Below are 19,357 nucleotides of genomic sequence, written 5' to 3' on the forward strand. Positions count from 1 at the left end.
TGACTTTTATTAATTTTGTTTTAAATAACTCCTACTTTGATTTTCATAACAAATGAGAGGATAACATAAAGAAAATTCACCAACATGACTTTCATAAGCTTGTAAATACAATAAATTGTTCCACAGATTTACCACGTGTTGGAGGTAAGTAATACTGTTTAGCTGATGTGTATGAGAACCATCAGGAATGGAATACAGGCGAACTGAAAAAGCCCAGCTGTACATACGTCACTAAAAATTGTTGGTCAGAATGTCATCACACGTGTTATAGACATACATGCCCACACGTACACACGCACGCGCGCACACACACATACACAAAATTATGTGCATGATCAATAGCCCTTTCCTGTGCTATCATGTTTTAGGGTGATATCTGCTAAAAATAGATCAAACTAAGCAAGATTAAGTAAAACCAAAAGAGATCAAAAAGTTCATTTCAACCTTGGAAAGATGGTCCATTTTCAGGGCTCTTATGGCTGCCGCAGCACATTAATGAATTAGTTTCCAGTTCATAAGTCCATGACAACATGTTGTTAGGTGTTGAGTACATCCCACAGTGAACCTATAAACAACAGGCGTGAGCCTGTCTTCCTGTGCCATCCTCACGTTCTCTGACACTTTCGAGCCCGCTGCTGATCCCTGCAACTGCTGTTCACAAAGCAAATCTGCTTGGTTTTAGGTTGCTGGAAACCGTGCTGGGCTACATCAATGCTGTGGCCCAGTCCATGGAGAAAAACGCAGATAAGCTGACCGTGAAGTTTTGGAGGGCTCTCCTGAGCAAAGCTTATGACATGTTAGACAAGGTAGGTGTCCTGCTTCGCTCTTTAATTCTTGTTTCTTTGCTGATTTTTATGTCACTGTGAATTGCTTAGCCATAGGTTTTAAAAATAAAGTTAGTAGTCATTTATAAGGAAGTTCAGCTTAGCTTGATGAGTAGAAGTAACCTTGTCTGGGGAAAAAAAGTGTCCCTAATTAGAAGAACATATGCCTCAATAAATGTGTTCTAAACTAATACACTCCGTGGTACTCCACTTAACATAGAATATTATGTGGCATATTCCATGGCTTCGACCTTGAGAACAGTAGTTAAATCATGGTGAGTTGAGTGGTTGGATGGCCTTAGCAGTCTCTTACGTCACTTTATTCCTAACAAATTGTGAAGGTAGTGATGTGCCTGAAGGGATACAGTGAGCGTCAGAGAGGGAGGGAGGGTGTGAGAACAACGCCGGGGCCTGGGAGGGGTGAGCTGAAGAGAAGTCGGCTCTCATTCCAGTTGAAGGTCGTCTTTTTCATTATGAATCTGCCCTACAGGTCAATGCCTTGCTGCCCACAGAAACATTCATCCCTGTCATCCAGGGCCTGGTGGGCAACCCTCTGGCCTCCGTGCGTCGGAAAGCGCTGGATCTGCTGAACAACAAGCTGCAGCAGAACGCGGGGTGGAACAAGACGACGGTAAGTGAATGCCGCACACCAGCATCTCTGTTGGCGCACTGTGTGAGGCTGCTTCCTGGCCTTCCGCCCATGCAGCATCTGAAAGTTGAGGTGCAGCCATCTGAAGAGGGAGTCGTAGTGGCCTAGTGGTAAGAAGCTGAGCTGCAATCTCAAAGGCAAGCGGTTTGAATCCACCAGCTACTGTGCAGGAGAAAAATGGACCTTCTCCCCTGCGATTTACAGCCTCTGAAAACCTGCTGGAGGTCAGCTACCAGTCAGTTCAGACTTGATGGCACTCAGCATCTAAAAATGATCCTTAACAGCGGTTCTATGCTATAGTCGTCCTTTTCTGACCGACTTTGTTCAGGATCCTGTCCACTGGATGCAGTGTTTTGTGAATAGTTCTTCTGTGGTGTTGCACAGACTCCACTGTGTGCATGTGCCTTGGGGTCCTTGTTTAGTCATCCTTTAATGGACACTGAGTTGTTTCCAGCTCTTGGCTGTTGTGAATAATGCTTCCGTGAATAGGTGTGTGCTTGTATTTGTTTCTTTGACCGCTACTAAAAGTTCTTTGAATGGAATTTCAGCTTAGTGGAATTCTTAAATTACTTCAGACCGCCATTCATTGCCTTAACTTTAGCATAACCTTAACCCTCTTTTACAGAATGTTTCTATAAAGTGAATGTTCCTCAGCGCGTACATGTATTCAGCTAGAGTAACTGAAGCAGATAGAGAGCACCTGTGGGTGCCTTGTGGGCTCTGGAGCTGACCCTCTGCTGGCAGGGTCTCGGCCGGAGAAGGTAGAGAATTAAGTAGTGTTTGAATGGCTTTAATGATCTGGGCTTTTGACGGTCCTCTTCAGGTACGCCAGTTCCTACAACTCATTCCAGTCCTTTTGGGCATCGTGCAGCATAAAAAGAAAAAGGTGGAAGAACAAGCGATAAACAGGCAGGCAGCTCTGTACACCCTAAAGCTTTTGTGTAAGAACTTTGGTGCCGAAAACCCAGATCCATTTATCCCCGTGCTGAGCAGTGCCGTGAAACTGATCGCTCCACAATCTAAGGAGGAGAAGAACGTCCTGGGCAGTGCCCTGCTGTGCATCGCAGAGGTGACCACCACCCTGGAAGCGCTGGCCATTTCCCAGCTGCCCAGGTACTCGGCCGGGGGCGGGACGCGGGAGTGTAGGGTGGCCTGGGGCTGTCGTGCACGTACCAGAGTCATCACTCAGTGATTGTGTTTACCTCCGAGAAGAAACTGCGCTGGTGGGGTAGTGTGTGATGCATCAGGCTCCTCCCTGGAAGGTTGGTAGTTCAGATCCTCCAGCTGTTTCCTCCTGTAAAGCTTTACAGCCTCAGAAACCCAGCGGAGGGTCGGTAGGAGCCAGAACCTGCTTAGCAGCAGTGTTGGGGTTTTAAATTTATTTAATGATTACTTCTGAGTAGAGTTGATACCATTAAATTCATTATTAAAGAATTAATCTTTTTTCCAACTGAAAAAGAACATTCTTATGTATCTTCTGGTGGTTTTTGCACCCACTGATTGCTGTAATTGGGAAGCAGGAAGTACCGTTCTTTAGTGAGGGGCTGATCCCCCTAGACAGTGCCAGAGCTTCAGAAGTCAGGGGACCGTGGCTCAGCCTTGCCTCTGATGTCTCACTAACTGCAGCTTTGGGCTAGGCTGGCTTTGCCACCCGCCAGGGGTCTGACCTCTGCCTTGTGGGGTGGTGGTAGGACAGTGAATGTCAAGCGCTTGACACGGACCACGCGTCCATGACTTGATGGACCTTGTTATTATCTTGAACATCACTAATGTGCGGACTGTAGAAATATCACATAGGGTCCTCGTGAATTGAGAGTTTGCTAGAAGGCAGCTAACAGAGGTGTAGCAGAGCTTTGTAAACTATGAGGCGCACTGTGTGATGGCAGTTTGTTTGTTTGGAGTTTTCACAACGAACTCCTCTCCACCCTGCAGTCTCTGCTCCATCTGTCCTGCAGTCTTCTCTGCTCCGTCCGCCCTAACGCTCCGCTCTGTCTTTCCAGCCTGATGCCATCCCTGCTGGCGACGCTCAAGGGCATCTGCGAGGCCTCGGGTGACGTCTACCTGCTCAGTGCCTTGGCAGCACTGCAGAAGGTTGTGGAGACCCTCCCTCACTTCATCAGCCCCTACCTCGAGGGAGTCCTGTTGCAGGTGGGCCCTGAGAACCACAGTGTCTGGCTTGAGGGGGTGTGGGAGAGGGAAAATGGCCAGCAGCACATTCTCACGGGAGACTCTTAGTTCTGAGATGTTCACCTTTTATAAAACATGTGGTACTGGCTTCTCCCATTGTCCCCAGTGTTCACTCATGACATTCATGCGGAGGCCATTGACACTGAGAATCTCTTCCAAGACTGCAGGGCATATGGGATCGCATTTCTCCCACTGAGACCTTTGACATTGAGTGGGTAGAGTGCTTCCATGGAAACACGTGTTCACTCAGTCTTTGTGATGTCAGAGTTTTGAGCCCTAAGGTGTGTCTCACCAGGATTCCTGTCCTGTGACGCATGGTTGCCACGCACGGAGGCCGCCTTGCTCTCTTGTCTTCACACGACCATTGTCACTGTCACTTGCTGTCTGTAGTTTGGGGACTTTGAACTGCCTTGTACGGACCCTTGTCACAGTCCTGGGCCTTAGCTCTTCTGGAAGGGTCTGGAAGCCCTGGCCGTGACCCAGCTGTCCACAATCCTGTAGGTGATCCATCTGGAGAAGGTCACCAGTGGGATGGGGGTCACGTCGCAGGCCCACGTCCGCCTCTCCTCTCTGAAGAAGACACTGGCGACTACCCTGTCACCTCGCGTCTTACTGCCAGCCATGAGCAACACCTACAAGCAGATGGAGAAGCACTGGAAGGTAGGGCCGTGTGGGGTTGTGGCGGGCAGGGCCGCATGAGCTTTCACTTGGGGAGCGTGGGCTGCCTCCTGGGCCAAGGGCCACACTCACGTGTCCTTATGTCGCTGCAGGACCACCTGGGCCCATTCATGAGCATCCTGCGTGAGCACCTCGGGGTCATGAAGAAGGACGTACTGGCTGCGCACCAGGCTCAGCTCGCCTCATTTTTCCTAGAGGCCTTGGACTTCAGGGCACAGCACTCAGAGGTCAGCTCTTTTCCACCCCTAAGACCCCCCCCAAGGGTCCTGTTACTGAAGATCATTTAAAGTGAGATGTCTGTGCTCTGGCTCCTATGTCCATTCTTCTGTTTGCAGCACGATCTGAAAGAAGTTGGGAAGACGGAAGACTGCATTGTTGACTGTCTGGTGGCCATGGTGGTGAAGCTCTCAGAAGTCTCCTTCAGGCCCCTGTTCTTCAAGGTCAGCCGTGTCTTTCGTACTTCCCGTGTGTGATGTGAACACACACTTTGCCGTCACGGCAGAACTTGCCTGGTGTGGAAGATGCCAACACCACTTTGTCTTTTCAGTTGTTTGACTGGGCCAAGACCGAGGGTGCCCCCAGAGACAGGCTACTGACGTTTTACAACCTGGCAGATCACATTGCCGACAAGCTGAAAGGTCTCTTCACCCTGTTTGCTGGGCATCTGGTAAAGCCTTTTGCTGACACCTTAAACCAGGTGAACATCTCCAAAACAGGTGTGTGGCTATGCAGGGTCACTGGCTCACTGATGTGTTTACAGGGAGCGCATAAGGGCGGACAGGGTGCTCAGGGAGGAGACTAGTGGGGGTCAGCTGTTACCTCGTAGTCAGCAAGCATAGTATTACTGCCCTGCGGGGGGGGGGGGGGAGCGATTACATGAATGATTAGTAATGTTAGGTCATTGGAAGAAACTCTGAAGCATTAGAATTGGTTAATTCTCTAAAGCTAGTTAACCACCCACTTGGCAGTTGAGGGAGCTTAACTCTGCAATTGGCCCTGAAGTCCTACCTCTCACAGAAGCACATCATCTGGGGCTGGCAGGATCCCTAGATCATCACAGACACACTTGCCTGGTAACACTGGATATGCATGCCTCACCATCTGATTTTCCTCTGTTCACAGACGAAGCGTTTTTTGATTCTGAAAATGACCCTGAGAAGTGTTGCTTGCTGCTGCAGCTTATTTTGAACTGTTTACACAAAATCTTCCTTTTTGACACTCAGAACTTTTTGAGTAAAGAGCGAGCGGAGGCGCTGCTGTCACCCCTGGTAGATCAGGTAATGACCACAGCTATCCCATCTCCCGAGCAAGCTAGCCCTTCGCTGGCACATCTCCACGTTCCCTGTCTGCAGACAGTGGCTGGCCAGCCATCGGATTTGAGCCTTCAAAGCTACTGAATATTCTTAATGATGTTTTGTTTGCACTTCAAAATTGATTTCTCACAAATTTAACTCAACTTCATACTGAAATTCTTTTTTTTTTTTAATGGAGACATGATATAAGGTCTTATAAAATTTTGATTACCTTTCTTAAGAATGCTTTAGAGCTTGGCTCCTTTCTGAAGGAACTTGTCTGTGATGTTCCGCTCTTGAGAAGGAGTTCTGGAAGCCCGTACAGTTAAGCCCTTAGGGGTCCCAGAAGGCGGTAAACATACTTTAGAGGCTTCTGGACTGTCTGTCTGCCTTGTGATGCTGCCGTCATCATAAGCCAGGGCCGACTGTTTGTATCATGCCCGCCCAGACACACTGTGCCTCTCAGGACGGACAGTCCTGCCCCAGGGGCTGTACAGCTCTGGAGGCATCACACAGGAAACAGCCCGTGGCTCAGAGTCTGTCTTACCCCCACAGCTTGAAAACAGGCTCGGGGGAGAAGAGCGGTTCCAGGAGCGGGTGACACAGCACCTGGTCCCCTGTATCGGGCAGTTTGCGGTGGCCATGGCGGATGACACTCTGTGGAAGCCTCTCAACTACCAGATCCTGCTGAAGACACGAGACTCTTCACCCAAGGTCAGCAGCTGGCCACCTAAGGGTCAGACAGCTCGGTGCTGCTGTTGTCACCATAGGCAGCATCTGGTAACCAGGTGGAACTAACTAGGAAAAAAAGGACACCCCTGCTCCCATGTTAGGCAGACATCTGAGCGTGTCAAGTTGTGGGTCTGTCTTATAAGGTAGAAATAAGTAACAGCAACGTCTCACCAGGCAGCAGGCAAAAGTACCAAAACTCTCTCCAAGCAGTTGGATGTTTGAATGGCACAAACTTCAGTTCCTTTTGTTTTGCAGCTGATGTTTATGTTTCAGAGTTCTGTCAGAGATGTGCTTTAGTCCACAGAAGAGTCCTCTGTGGTTCTGAGGTGGAACAGAGCAGGGAGACCCCAGGGAGTGGGCAAGCTCCATCCTGAAGTCTGTCTTTAAGTAGAACTTGTTCCCAAGTCAGGGCTGAGAAGGTCCATATCTACCACCAGTCAGCCGGAGGTCTGTCCCCATGTTTAGTGTTAGAGGGCCCCAGAGAACGCAGGAGAGGCACCTCCAGACAGCCTGAAGCATCTGCAATGCAGCAATAACACTTGAAGCTTATGGGGAAATGGCAAGACATTTCTCAGTACAAGCCATCACATGTACACAAGATGTGTCATCATAGAGTATTATTTTGTTTGCTAACCAAGAACATCCTCACTCAGCACAAGTAGATAGATAGAAGTGGGTTCTAAACAGCTGCCTTGCAGCATCCATATATTCTATAAACTAGCCCGACCTGAGGGAGGAGTGGTCAGACCTCTCATGCAGAGCTGTTCCCAGTGGGAGCTCGCATTCCTCACACAGGTCTTGGGGAGACACCCAGCACTTGGGACAGTCCCCCACCTAGCTGTCCCAGGACAGCATGGCCGGGTTTTCTCCTCCTCCAGGGTGGGTAGTGATGCAGAGAAATTTGAAGACACCCTCGAGTTTCCATGTGTTACTAGGTTATCCTATTAGACAGGTGCCCTTGTTAAATCTGAGGAACATTTACAGAGGGGTGTGAAATAGGAGAATTAACATTTAGTTTATAAGGGCTGGAGCTTGGTTTCTAAGACGGCACATCCAGCCCTGGATTCCACCTCTGCTCGTCCTCCCTCCAGGTTCGATTTGCTGCCTTGATTACTGTGGTGGCGATGGCCGAGAAGCTGGGGGGAATTACATCGTCCTGCTGCCCGAGTCCATCCCGTTCCTAGCAGAGCTGATGGAAGGTAATCACTGAGCAGGGACTGCAGGAAAGCCGTGTGGAGAGCGCTGGCAGTAGTGGGGTGCCCTGGGTTGGCAGGGAGCCCTGGAGCACAGCATGAGGAGTGCAGAGGGGGGTGCGGCAGATAGACTGGTGTCTTCTCATTAACCTCACCCATTTATAAAATTCTCTTGGTCCCCAGTTAATGGGGTTATTATATCTCAATTTGTTTAATAGTATGTCTTAACGATAGTAATCAATATTTTTAGATGGATACCATCCAGGGGCAATAGGACATGCATTAATGATGCCTGGTTTTGATTTGGTATCCCTGTGGGGTGCTTCCTACAGATGATCTCATTTCATTCTCAGAGGAGGTAGGGCCGCTCACCCTACTTTACCGAACAGGAAATTAGCAGCTTAACAGGATTAAATGATTTCATGAAAGCAGTGCAGCTGGTGAGCGGCAGGAACTGGGCTTAGACCAGGTCTTTGCATTGCCGACACGTGCCCCTCACCACCATGAGCACTTCTCAGACCCAGGGCAGTGAGAACTGACCACTGCTGTGCTGACGGCCCCATGTCCCTCAGGGTCTGTGCCCTCCTCATCTGTGCGCCCTGGAGAGGAGGCAGTGGGCGCTGCTGCAGTAGTCACAACGGGGGCCTTGTGACCAGCTTCCGGCAGGGCCTGCATCTGAGCCGGGTGTGAGGGCCCTCAGGGTGGTTCTGGTGCCTTCTGTCCTTCAAGTGCTTTGTTCCATGTTTTCCGTGTAATGACTGCTGGGAAATGCAAGCTGTTAAGAGCAAGACAAGCAGGAAGGCAGACTCTGATCTATTTTTATTCTTTTTAGACGAATGTGAAGAAGTTGAGCATCAGTGCCAAAAGACTATCCAACAGCTGGAGGTGATCCTGGGCGAGCCGCTTCAGAGCTACTTCTGAAATGCTGCTTCTGCGTCTTGCACTGTTCAGGCAACTTTGATGGTTTTGCCTTTTATTTTAGGTGCCATGTTTTTGGTGGTACCTAAACCCCTACTTGGACTAAAGTTCTTTAATCACTTTTTTACAGAATTCCCTTCTAGTTTGTGTTGCCACACAAGCCCTTCCTCCCCATTGTACATATTTACAAAACCAGTAAATGATGGTGTTTTTATACAGGCTGCTGTATTTGTTTGTTTATTTTACATAATCTTTTTGAATAAAGTTATTATGATCACAGGCATGTTTAATTCTGCACCCAGAGTTAAGTAAGGGCCTCATTTAGATTGGAAGCCTTCACCCTGGGGAGAAATGTACCATATATACATGGCATCCACATCAGCATCTTCGCTCATCATAAGTAAAGATAACACCTTTTATTGTACAAAATTGGAGCTATTCATGTTCCATCTGGGATCGATACCATTTGAATCTATTCTTTGTGCCCCTAAAGGGAATGGACTCTGTGGTGTCCCTTCTCCTTCCACCTTTGCCAGGATGGGGAGGAGCAGGACGGCTGCTTAGGAAGCAGCCCCACTTGGCTGATGACCCAGAAGGACCTGGGAATGGGAGGTTGCACCAGGGTCCCACCAGGACTAAAAATTCTGTCTCCATAGGGGCTAACCAAGAATTACTGACATGAGCAGGCGGAGGGAGGACTGTTTATTTCCCCAATACTTTGAAGTTCTATAATCACTAGTACTGTGTCAAGATGAAGCCAGGAGGGGGAAAGCTCAAAATGAAACAAATCTGCCTTTATTTTTTTCAAAGCATCTGAAAAACTGTCCCATAGAATGCTTACAATTGGGTTTGAAAACCTTTAATCTGACTTACTCTAGACATTTAATCTAGCTTGCTAGGAATGTATAATTCTCTTTGAATAAAGTTCATTAATTAGCTTGCTTCTCCAAAAAAAGCACACGTAAGATTCTGTATTTATTCTATTAAAAAGACTTAGCAATACTTTAATGTAAAGCAAAAAAATGAAAACTTGGGTTTAAAGTTTATAGAAAGCATCACAAATGTGCTATTTTCTTTTTTCCTGAATGGCCTACAGTCTACAGTCAAGTGCCTTTACGTCTTCATTAAAGGAAAAACAAACGCCAAGGGTTCCAGGGCCCTCGTGCCTGCTACAGGCAGACCCCAGCGCTTCTGCCCTCAATGCCACTTCAGGCTTGGCAGTTTAACCTGGAAGGCCAGCACCTTCCCTAGAGTACTTTTTAAAAATAAGAGCCTGACAATTGTATTCTCTCTAATATATGGATAATATACTAATAAATACTGCTAATTTATTCCAAATATACTAATCTCTTCTGAATTTGTCTCTAAAGCTAGCAGAATCGGCCTGAACACTGCATGTGCCAGAGATCTGGCTGATCTAAGCTTGCCCTGCTCCCAAACCTTGGAAATTTCTCCTAACAAGATCTGACCTGTAAGGGCTTTACACAGAATTTCTGCCAAGTCACTTCAAAGAACAGAACTATTACAGAAATTTAACCATTTAGCTTGCTGATACAGGTCTGATTTAACCACTTAAAAAGGAGACCCATGTTTTGCTCTCAACTAACGATGATGGGCAGATCTTTAGACAAGAGGTTAAGACAAACTGTTAAGCTTTGTATGTGAGAAAGCAACATTATCTTTCTTAGCCTCTTATCACTGGATTTTTCAATTGGTGAATGTGTTCTAGCTCTTATATCCCAATGTTTTTTGTTAACACTAAAATTGTTCTGGAAGTGGATTGCACACTGCCTGTACTTTAAGTTTCCTGCGCAAGGACATACCGACCTTTGACTCACCCTTTGCTCAAATATTCTAGAATGCACGTAGCTGGACATCGAGTCAGTGTCAACGCAATTCTTTTGTTTGTATTGCTTCTTACCTTCATGTTTGTGCTTTGTTAGCTAGCAAAGCTAGATGTTTATTATGCTAAAGAGAATAAATTACCAGATGTACGTTGAGATCAACCTTTTCCATTACAGGCTATGACAAAACATGGGTTATGAAGTGATAACACAATCTCTCAACCTGGGTGAGCACAAGCTCTGCTGGTCTTGGGTCTACCCCCCCCCAGCTTCCAGCAGTGCTGACTGGCAAATGCTCAATTCGCATTAACTGTTACAGGAGGCACTTACGCACACCTGCCAGATGGTAAGTGGGGTTACTAAAGAGACCAGCGTCATTGGAGCAAGAGCAGAGTGGGCTGGTCATGGCTTTTCCTCATTCTGTGCCCCAGGGCTGAGAAGGCCCAGAGACATTATACAAGCTTGTTTAAGCAATAGAATGATGGATGCGCTTTCACCAGGCCAGAGGTAGGAAGCCATTCTGTATTTGGCTTTGCAGCAGTCACATCACTACCAGCTCCGGACTTCCAGGAGGTTGATGTCGCCGTTGATCTCCACGGTGTCAATGCTGCTCAGCTCTCTAAACCTGTGCTTGTACTCCAAGCTGTGCACACCATTTATTGCCACCTTGAACTCCCTAACATCACAATAAATTATCATCTGAAAGAAAAGAACACCAGTGGTTTCCTTTAAGAGACTTTGCTGGCTGCACACCACTGGAATGTCAAGAATTACACCACTTGGTTTGCATTACACAGAGCTCCTTTCACTGTCTTACTCTCCAAGGCATCACCCTTAGTAGCACGCATACGGGGAGGGGCACCCCTGCCCTGCCACGCTCAGGGAAGCTGCTCTCCACATGCCTGCGACCTCACCCAGCCCAGGCCTCCTGCATAGGAGAGCCGTAACAAATTATGGGTAACACTGAGAAGAGGGGAATACTGGCTTGTGCTCATGCAAAACTTGTACCTAGACCAAGAAGCTGCTGTCTAAAGAGAACAAGGGCTTGGTTTGTAATCACGGAAGGTTGTGTGTTAGGTCCTTCACACCTATTCAATCTCTATGCTGAACAGTCAAGAAACTGGGCTTTAGGAAGAAGAATGTGGCATCAGGATTGGAGGAAGACTCATCAAGAACCTTAGCTATGCAGATGACATAACTGCAGAAAGTGAGGAGGATGTGAAGCACTTGGTGCAGAAGATCAATAAGGATACATCTCAGTATCAAGAAAACAAAAATCCTAACCACTGAATCAACAGGCTCAGCATCATGATAGATGGAGAAAAGACTGAAGCTATGAACGGGATCATCCTACCCTTGGCACCAGCAGTCAAGAAATCAAAAGACCAGTGGCAATGGAAAAATCTGTCAAGGATCTCTCCAGAGTACTAAAGAGCAACGATAACAGTCTAAAGATTAAGGTGGCCTGATCCAAGCCCAAGTTTTCTCAATTGCTTGTCACGTGCATCTGAAAGCAGGACAATGTCTAAAGATAGAAGAATCAAAAGCTTTGAGCTGTGATGTTGGAGAAGAGCACTGATTATTCAATGGGCTGCCAAGAGAACAAGCAGGTCTGCAATGGACAGAGTGAAACCAGGGTGCTCACTGGAGCAGAGGTAGTGAAACTGCATCTCACATACCTTGGGCATGTTGCCAGGAGGATCCAGTCCTCAGAGGATATTATGCTTGGATGAGCACAGGGACAGCATAGGAGAGGGGAGACCTGGATGAGGTGGATTGACACAATGACTGGCAATGGAGTCAGGTGTGCCAGAGATGGTGAGGTTGGCTAAGGATAGGGCAGGGTTCAGAGCCATCGCTACAATGCATCGTGGCCAATGCAATGTTATGTAACAACCACCTGGAAAACTTCCATTTTTTTTCCTTCAGGCCTTCTGAATACCAAACCATCTGTCACTCCCCAGGCCCGTTCCATGATGAGTCACCTCCGTTAGTCCACTTAAGAGCCACTGCATAAGGCTAGAACTGAGACAAAGCAAACCATATTTCACAATGTTCCACTCAGCCTTTTAGGAATTTTTAAGCGCTTTTAACAAGCCCCCTTGATTGAGTTCTCAAGAATTCAAATGGCCCAGAGCACGTGACAGACAGTTGGTGGATACATGGTAGAGCCTGATTCCTACCAGTGACTGTGACAAGTGACCACATAAGGAGTTAAGACCCGAATTGCCCGGGGGTTAACCTTGTAAGGCACCCTGCACCCACATCTCAAGAAGTTATTCTCTGCTTAGCATTCCAGAAATGTATTCTGGCAAAGGTTTATGATATTCCAAAGACCTAAAAGCCTTTGTCCTCACTGTCTCCTCCTGTGTGATCTACAGCCTCTAAAAACCTGCTGCAGGGTCAATTCCCACTGACAACACCCAGCAACAAAAACATACACAAACAGCTCTGGGAACAGTCTACAGCGAGCTGCACTGATGACTCACTGGCTGCCTACACCTGGTGATTAAATCCACCATCAGCTGCAAGGAAGAAAGATGGGCAGTTTACTATGATGTTACAGACCTCAAGTACTTAGAGGCTTGGAAACGTGATTGGAGGGACACTTACGGAACCAGCTTCGACGGGAGGGAGCAATAATACGCAAAGGAGTCCTTGCAGCAGGGTGGTTATGAACAAGGCAGCTCGCCAAAAGGCCAGCAATCCGAACCCCCTAGGTGTGGTGTTCTTACATAAAGATGGCAGCCTTGGAACCCAGTTTGGCTCTTTCCCATTGGGTCACCAAGAGGTGAACTGACTCCATAACTATGGAGTTTGCGGGACTTTCCCCTGAAACTTGGGAGAAAGGATTGCCACCTAAAACTCCACAACCAACACGGGGGATGAAGGAGCAGTAAAGGTAGATGGACGTTTTCTGTCTGCACAGGGTTTCTACAAGGAGGTGCAAGCAAGGGACTCCCTGGAGACAAGGACAGTGAAGCTGCACCTCACAGGACAGCAAACTGTCAGAAGGGGCCAGTCCTTGGAAAGAAACATGCTGGGAAAGGTGGAGGCTCGGAAAGAGAGGAAGACCCTCAACAAGATGGACTGACAATGACTATTAACAACAGGCTTGTGTATAGCAGGGATGGTGAGGAGGGCAGGACAGAGCACGGTTCAGATCGGTTACTTCAACAGGGTCAACTCGACAGCTCCTCACAATATTTTCATGCCCACTTGGAATAGTCTAGTCTTGCGACAAGGATCCCCTTAAAATGCCTATTAATTGATACCAGGCTACACAGTAATTTGCAATATGGCAAGCAATATAAATTGCAACACAAATAATGTGGTACAACAGTAGAAGGCTTGGCCATTTTTACTATCCTGTGTTTCAAAAGGATGCATTCAAAATACATCTTTAAGCAAACCCATACATACATTCCCCACCCTCTGCTTGATCATCCTACCCCTTGTTCCCAGGACTGCTTTCTCTGTTTCATTAACAAAATAATAATAATAAATACAAGCTCACCTCAAAGTACATTCCAAGACTAAATGGGAAACAGGTAATATTTCTCTCCTCTTCTCCCCAGGACTCTTGAAGAAAAGAGTTTCTCACAAATGCTTTACTATTCAGGCGTGGGTTCAAGTGTAGCGCAATATCCCTCGACCTTCCTGCTATGAGATCAACATTGAAGCTTTTGAGAGAAGAAAAGAAAGACTTTCATTAGTCAAGGAAGAGAGGGGAGGCACAGGCTCCACGGTTTTAAAATTAGCACAGAACTACCAGTGGCAACAACTGCAGAATGAACGTATGCACTGGGACACGAGGATGCAGATGGAGAGAAGCTTTACACTGACTGAGCCTCCAGCGACATGAGCCTCCCAGCAACGTTATGTGCAAAAGAAGAATGTAAAACCGTCTAAGTCACTGTTCTAAGGCCCAGGGCCTGGCTGGGAAGAAAGGCTTAAAGCTGGTGATGGAACTACTGATTCTGACTGCAGGAACGAAGCAGCCTTCCCACCGGGTGTTCTTTTCTCCTTCGAGTGTGCAGCTAACTAGGAACTAGCTCTCACTCCCAGCTCTTGGGACTTTGGGCTCCACAGGAGATATTCTTCAAGCAGAAGCTTTAACGGTAACATAACTGGAGCCTGATCTTACAGAGTTGCCTGTAATTCCATTTAAGCAAGGGTGGATGCCACCAGGGGCCAGGAAATTAGCAGTGGATCAAAAGGACTGTAAATGCTGCTACCTTCCTGCCCGACACCGAGATGCAGTACTGCTCGGCTGTCTACTCCTCACAATCTAACCTCCGTGAAACCCACCTTCCCAAGGGCGGTCAGAACAGCAGCCCCACTTCTCCCGCCAGGGGAGGCCCTGCAGAAGGGCAAGAGGTGACAGAGCAGCCTGGTCCTGGTGAGGGAATACTGACCCTTTGGCAGCTGCATTCACTTCTCCTTTAATGACAATTGTCCTTCCTGGGCCCATGGAGGAGTGCAGCCTTGCAACAAACGGCAGAGTCTGAAAAGAGACCACAGTCAGGGCCAGGGAGCTGCAGAGAGAGTTCTCTCGGGTAAGAGACCAGATGGCCCACGATGTTTAAAAGCTATCACACTGTCAAGTCCACAGGAGAACCAGGTCTGCTCTGGGCCCACACAGACATGCGGCAGCAGCCAGCAGTGCCCAGCACGCAGCCGGCATGCGTTTCAGAAGCGTTCTAGAGAAGATGGACCCAGGTGGGGGGTGTGCCTGGACATCTAGATGATGAGATGGACCCTCAGGTGGGGCTGCCTGGACCTCTACATGGTAAGATGGACCCCCAGAAGGAGGCCTTCACCTGGGGTCCCAAAGCTATGCTCTACAACCTGCCTGGAGGCGTGGTTGACTGGGGGAGCTGAGAGGATTTACACAAGAGGCCCCAACACGCCCCACCTGCTTAGCGGGGGCAGCTGCCCAGGGATAGCATGAGTGTGAATTGGGGCAGAAGCCATGCTTAACAACTACTGGAGTGTAATCTGTTATGCTAGTTAAGAAAATGGGGCACTCTGCAAACCTTCAAAACACAGCTGGTAGGTAGTATTTTGGAGCAATTTAAAGAGTGACTGACAGTCGGAATTTTGTTCTTGGTGTAGACGGTTCTGGGAGCGACTCTAGCAATGTCTCCTCTGTTATCAGGCTGAAAGGAGACAGTTCTAGGGTAAGACAGGGCCCAAGGTACCTGTCTTCCAGGGTTTAAGCTAGTCTTTCTTGGTCATTTTAATAAAATGTCTCACATGTTATAACCTAGTCAAATATACTTACAAGCTGAGGGACGCCAGACCCTTGTACCTGTTTGAAGACAAAACGATGAGTCAATTCTGAGGCAGGAATGACATCAGTAACACTACACAGCTGAGGCCAAGCCTGACCAGAGTCAGTGGCCCAGGCATTATGAGGTGCTGGAACCGAGCTGTAAGGCCTATGATGACTAGGAACAGTCCGTAACCCTGAGTCCTCTACAAATTTTAACAGCTTTTCCTAATATGATGTCAGCTCTAACTAAAAGTGTCTTACTTGTAAGAACTCAAACTCTTTAAAAGGTCTAGTTTACTGAAAACCTGGGGGTTACTGCCACACATACTAAACCTTGAATTAGTATTAGTCCCTAAAGTCACGTTACTGTGAAATAACTGATCAGCGCACAGAACAAAAGTTAACATCTGGAGTATGGCACTCCACTGGAAAATCAAATCTAAGAGATAGAGGTGTTACTCTCTAGGCGCCAAAATGTGTGGAGGGAGCAGGGAAACCACAACACTGAAACCAAACCACTGGAGCACAACCAAACCACTGGAGCACAGACACAGAGAGTGGGGGACACGGGAGCACCACCACAGGGAGTGGGGGAGACAAGAGCACTACCACAGAGAGTGGGGGACACAGGGACACGGAAGTACCGCCACAGGGAGCAGGGACACAGGGAAACGGGAGCACCACCACAAAGCAGAGACACAGGGGCACTACCACAGGGAACACCACCACAGAGCACAGACACGGGAAGCACCACCACAGGGAGCAGGGGACACAGGGAAACGGGAGCACCACCACAAAGCAGAGACACAGGAACACTGCCACAGGGAGCAGGGGACACGGAAGTACCATCAAAGAGAGCACAGGTCACAGGAGCACCGCCACAGAGAGTGGGGACATGGGACTACTGCGGCCCAACTGGTGTCCATGCAAAACCCAACTCACTGCACTGAGTTGGAACCGACCCAGAGTTGATCCTCCAGCAGGTTTTCAGATGCAGTAAATCACACAGGAGGAGATAGCCCATTCTACTCTGGTGGAGCAGCTGGTGGATTTGAACTGACTGCTTTTGGGATTTCAGCCAACTCCTTACTACTAGGCCACTAGAGCTCCCTAAATATGAGCTGTTACTGTTAATAGGTGCAGTCAAATCAAGATTCACAGCAACCTATGAACAACAGATCTGAACCCCTCCTGTCCTGTACCGTCCACATCCGCTCTGACACACTTGAGCCCATTGCTGCAGTCACTCTGTCAATCTATCTTGTTGAGGGTCTGTCTGCCTCTCTTCGCTGGCCCTCCTCCCTTCCAAGTATGATGTCCCTAGTGGTCACACAAACTGACAGTTTCAGGAAGAGCCTGCCACCATAGGAAGATATGTCTGTTTCCAAATGATTACTTCTAGTACCATATTTAAATATGATTTTTTTTTAATCACATGAGTTTATGACCTGAGTTACATGCAATTAAGTGAATATTTTTAAACTGCTATCTCATAAGATTTAATATTTACATTTTGTTGATTGATCTGTGTCAATTCCACAGAAGATTCTTGAGTATCTTGTAAATCCTGAAAATAAAATGTTGTTATTGTTTTGTACCATCAAGTTGATTGTGACTCATAGTGACCCTACGTACAACAACCCTAAGCCTTTCTCTATCCTGTGCCAATCTTACTGTCTCCGACACTCCTACCCCGATTACTCCAGTCACTGAATCAATCCATCTCATCGCAGGTCTTCTCTCTTGCACTGTCCCTCCACCCTCCCAAGCATGAGAGCCCGCTCCAAGGACTGATCCCACCTTGCAACATGTCCAAAGTATGTCAGATGAAGCTTCAGAATCCTTGCCTCCAAGGAGCAGCCTGGCTTCACCCTCTCCAGGACAAACCTATTTGTTCTCCTAGCAGTCCATGGTATATTCAACACTCTTCTCCAGCACCACAGCTCAAAGGCATCAATTCTCTTTCTATCATCCCTAGTAATTGTCCAGCTTTCTGATGCATAGCAAGTGATTGCAAAGACTAGCAAACAATTAATTTTAGATATGCAAGAACACCTTTCTAAATATGCTTGAAAAACCAAGAATAATTGTTAATGGGACTAAGCATGAAAAAGATGCTTAAAATGCATTCTATGTTAGGGCCTTCTCCAAACTTATCCCCAGCCCATGAAAACAATAAACAGTAAAAAGAAAATAATATAGGCAAGAATGTGGGCGAACGGGCACAGGCAGGGAGAGTACTGTTAAAGGGCAAGTGAGCAGTAGAACCAAAGGTAACCTATAAATGTGCATAGCCTTGGCCTTTACACTGCCAGGGCAGAACTGCAGGGAAATAAATCCTCTGCCATACCACATGAGCTGGACGCTACTCAGTGGCTACTAACAACAGGCAGTCTGATAGATTTACCCTAAGAAGATTAGCATTTTCTAAAGAAGATGGTATGTTATATTATTGCATTGGGAGATGCTAGCTAAAGATGTCTTCCACATGACGTGGTAACAAACATCTCAAAGAAGACCCCACGCTGTGGAGGGTCACCTACCGAGGCAAAGCGGAAGCCGACCGAGTGGATGTTCACTCTGCCATAGATGCCCAGTGTGTTGATCTTCTCAGGGAGAATCCTGTGGGTGTACAGCAGGGTGTGCTTTCCATTCACAGCCACCTACAGACACAGTGGAGACCAACACAAACAGGAAACAGTCAACAATTTATACACAGCCAACTGACAACCCAGGGGCTTGGCTTTAACTTTATGCTGCCCTGCCCCCCATAGATGTCACCTCACATCTGACCCAACTCTGACTGAAGACAGCCACTACACGAGCCACATCTGTCAACTTGTGCGGAGCTCCTGATCTCATGAGATACAAGGGACAGGCGTGCAGCTGTGACTGCATGGAAGGTCGTATGTGTGGAAGTGTGCACTCACAGCATCCCGGGATCAGTGGCCCCTTGAAGGCACAGGTGTGCTGAGACACTGGCCTGGCAAGCCTGCCAGCACGTTCCCTTCAGCACCACATGGTAAGAAAATGCAGGAGTGAGGCCCGAACCCCAGTACATGCCCAGCAGCAAAGCATAGTCTGCAAAGTGGCCCAGCTTCTCGGAGATGCGTTTTTCTCCCTAGGTAGGAAGCACCTGTCCCTCTAGGGGCTGTTATCTGACCCTCAGGGCACAGTGCCTGAGCTGGCGTAGGTACTCAGTACAATCAGTTTCTTCCCCTTTCCTCCCAGACCCCAAGAACCACGCGAGGCTGCATGAGGAACATGGAGCAGAACAGTACGGCCTCTGACTGCAAAGAGCTTCTGGTCTCATTGTCTGGAGTCAGCATCAACTCACACTGGCCTAAGCACACAGAGGTTGGGCTACTGTGACCCATTGGGCTCTCACTGATGGTCACATGGAGAACACCAGGCCTTTCTTCCTAGTCCATCCTAGTCTGGATGCTCAGAGGAAGCCTATTCAGCATCAGAGCCACACACAAGCCTCTAACAAGCAGGTGAGATGCATGGACTGAGTCTCCCACACAGACAGCAAAGATTCAACCCTAGAACCACCACGACCCTCCGCTAACGTCCCATCAGGATGAAAATATTTTTTGTTTTGTTTTATTTTTTTTAAATAATTTTAATGAACATTTACAGAGAGTTTGGATTTCCATTCATTCATTGCTGCACTTCTCTACCCGCCCAGCCCTCTCCCCCCGCCCCCCAGTTCGCTCCTCTCTTTCAAAAGTAAAAGAAAGACTCCCTCCCTGGTACACA

The 19,357-nt window shown here is 47.8% G+C and overlaps 2 protein-coding genes across 3 annotated transcripts in view; one reads left to right on the forward strand and one right to left on the reverse strand.

Annotated features, from left to right (window-relative positions):
- HEATR1 (HEAT repeat containing 1) overlaps window positions 1-8,476 on the forward strand; it is a 51,640-nt gene extending 43,164 nt beyond the window's left edge. The window contains 13 exon segments of the mRNA XM_006895373.1: window positions 683-806; window positions 1,315-1,455; window positions 2,297-2,586; window positions 3,474-3,621; window positions 4,162-4,320; window positions 4,431-4,565; window positions 4,674-4,778; window positions 4,886-5,054; window positions 5,461-5,615; window positions 6,186-6,344; window positions 7,454-7,499; window positions 7,502-7,561; window positions 8,388-8,476. Of these exon segments, the coding sequence (XP_006895435.1) occupies window positions 683-806; window positions 1,315-1,455; window positions 2,297-2,586; window positions 3,474-3,621; window positions 4,162-4,320; window positions 4,431-4,565; window positions 4,674-4,778; window positions 4,886-5,054; window positions 5,461-5,615; window positions 6,186-6,344; window positions 7,454-7,499; window positions 7,502-7,561; window positions 8,388-8,476 (1,780 nt within the window).
- A 2,390-nt stretch (window positions 8,477-10,866) lies between these two features.
- The window catches only part of LGALS8 (lectin, galactoside-binding, soluble, 8), an 18,626-nt gene continuing 10,135 nt past the window's right edge, over window positions 10,867-19,357 (reverse strand). Inside the window, exons 4-10 of one of the 2 annotated variants that reach the window (XM_006895374.1) lie at window positions 18,139-18,258; window positions 17,106-17,162; window positions 15,605-15,631; window positions 15,357-15,479; window positions 14,736-14,824; window positions 13,835-14,000; window positions 10,867-11,016 (exon numbers count right to left, since the gene is read on the reverse strand). In XM_006895374.1, the coding sequence (XP_006895436.1) occupies window positions 10,867-11,016; window positions 13,835-14,000; window positions 14,736-14,824; window positions 15,357-15,479; window positions 15,605-15,631; window positions 17,106-17,162; window positions 18,139-18,258 (732 nt within the window). The remainder of the gene's footprint in view (window positions 11,017-13,834; window positions 14,001-14,735; window positions 14,825-15,356; window positions 15,480-15,604; window positions 15,632-17,105; window positions 17,163-18,138; window positions 18,259-19,357) is intronic. The other variant, XM_006895375.1, reaches the window with a different exon arrangement.

Source organism: Elephantulus edwardii, unplaced genomic scaffold, assembly GCF_000299155.1.
Source record: "Elephantulus edwardii isolate Elephantulus edwardi_28Jun2011 unplaced genomic scaffold, EleEdw1.0 scaffold00166, whole genome shotgun sequence".
In the NCBI taxonomy this organism is placed as follows: domain Eukaryota; kingdom Metazoa; phylum Chordata; class Mammalia; order Macroscelidea; family Macroscelididae; genus Elephantulus; species Elephantulus edwardii.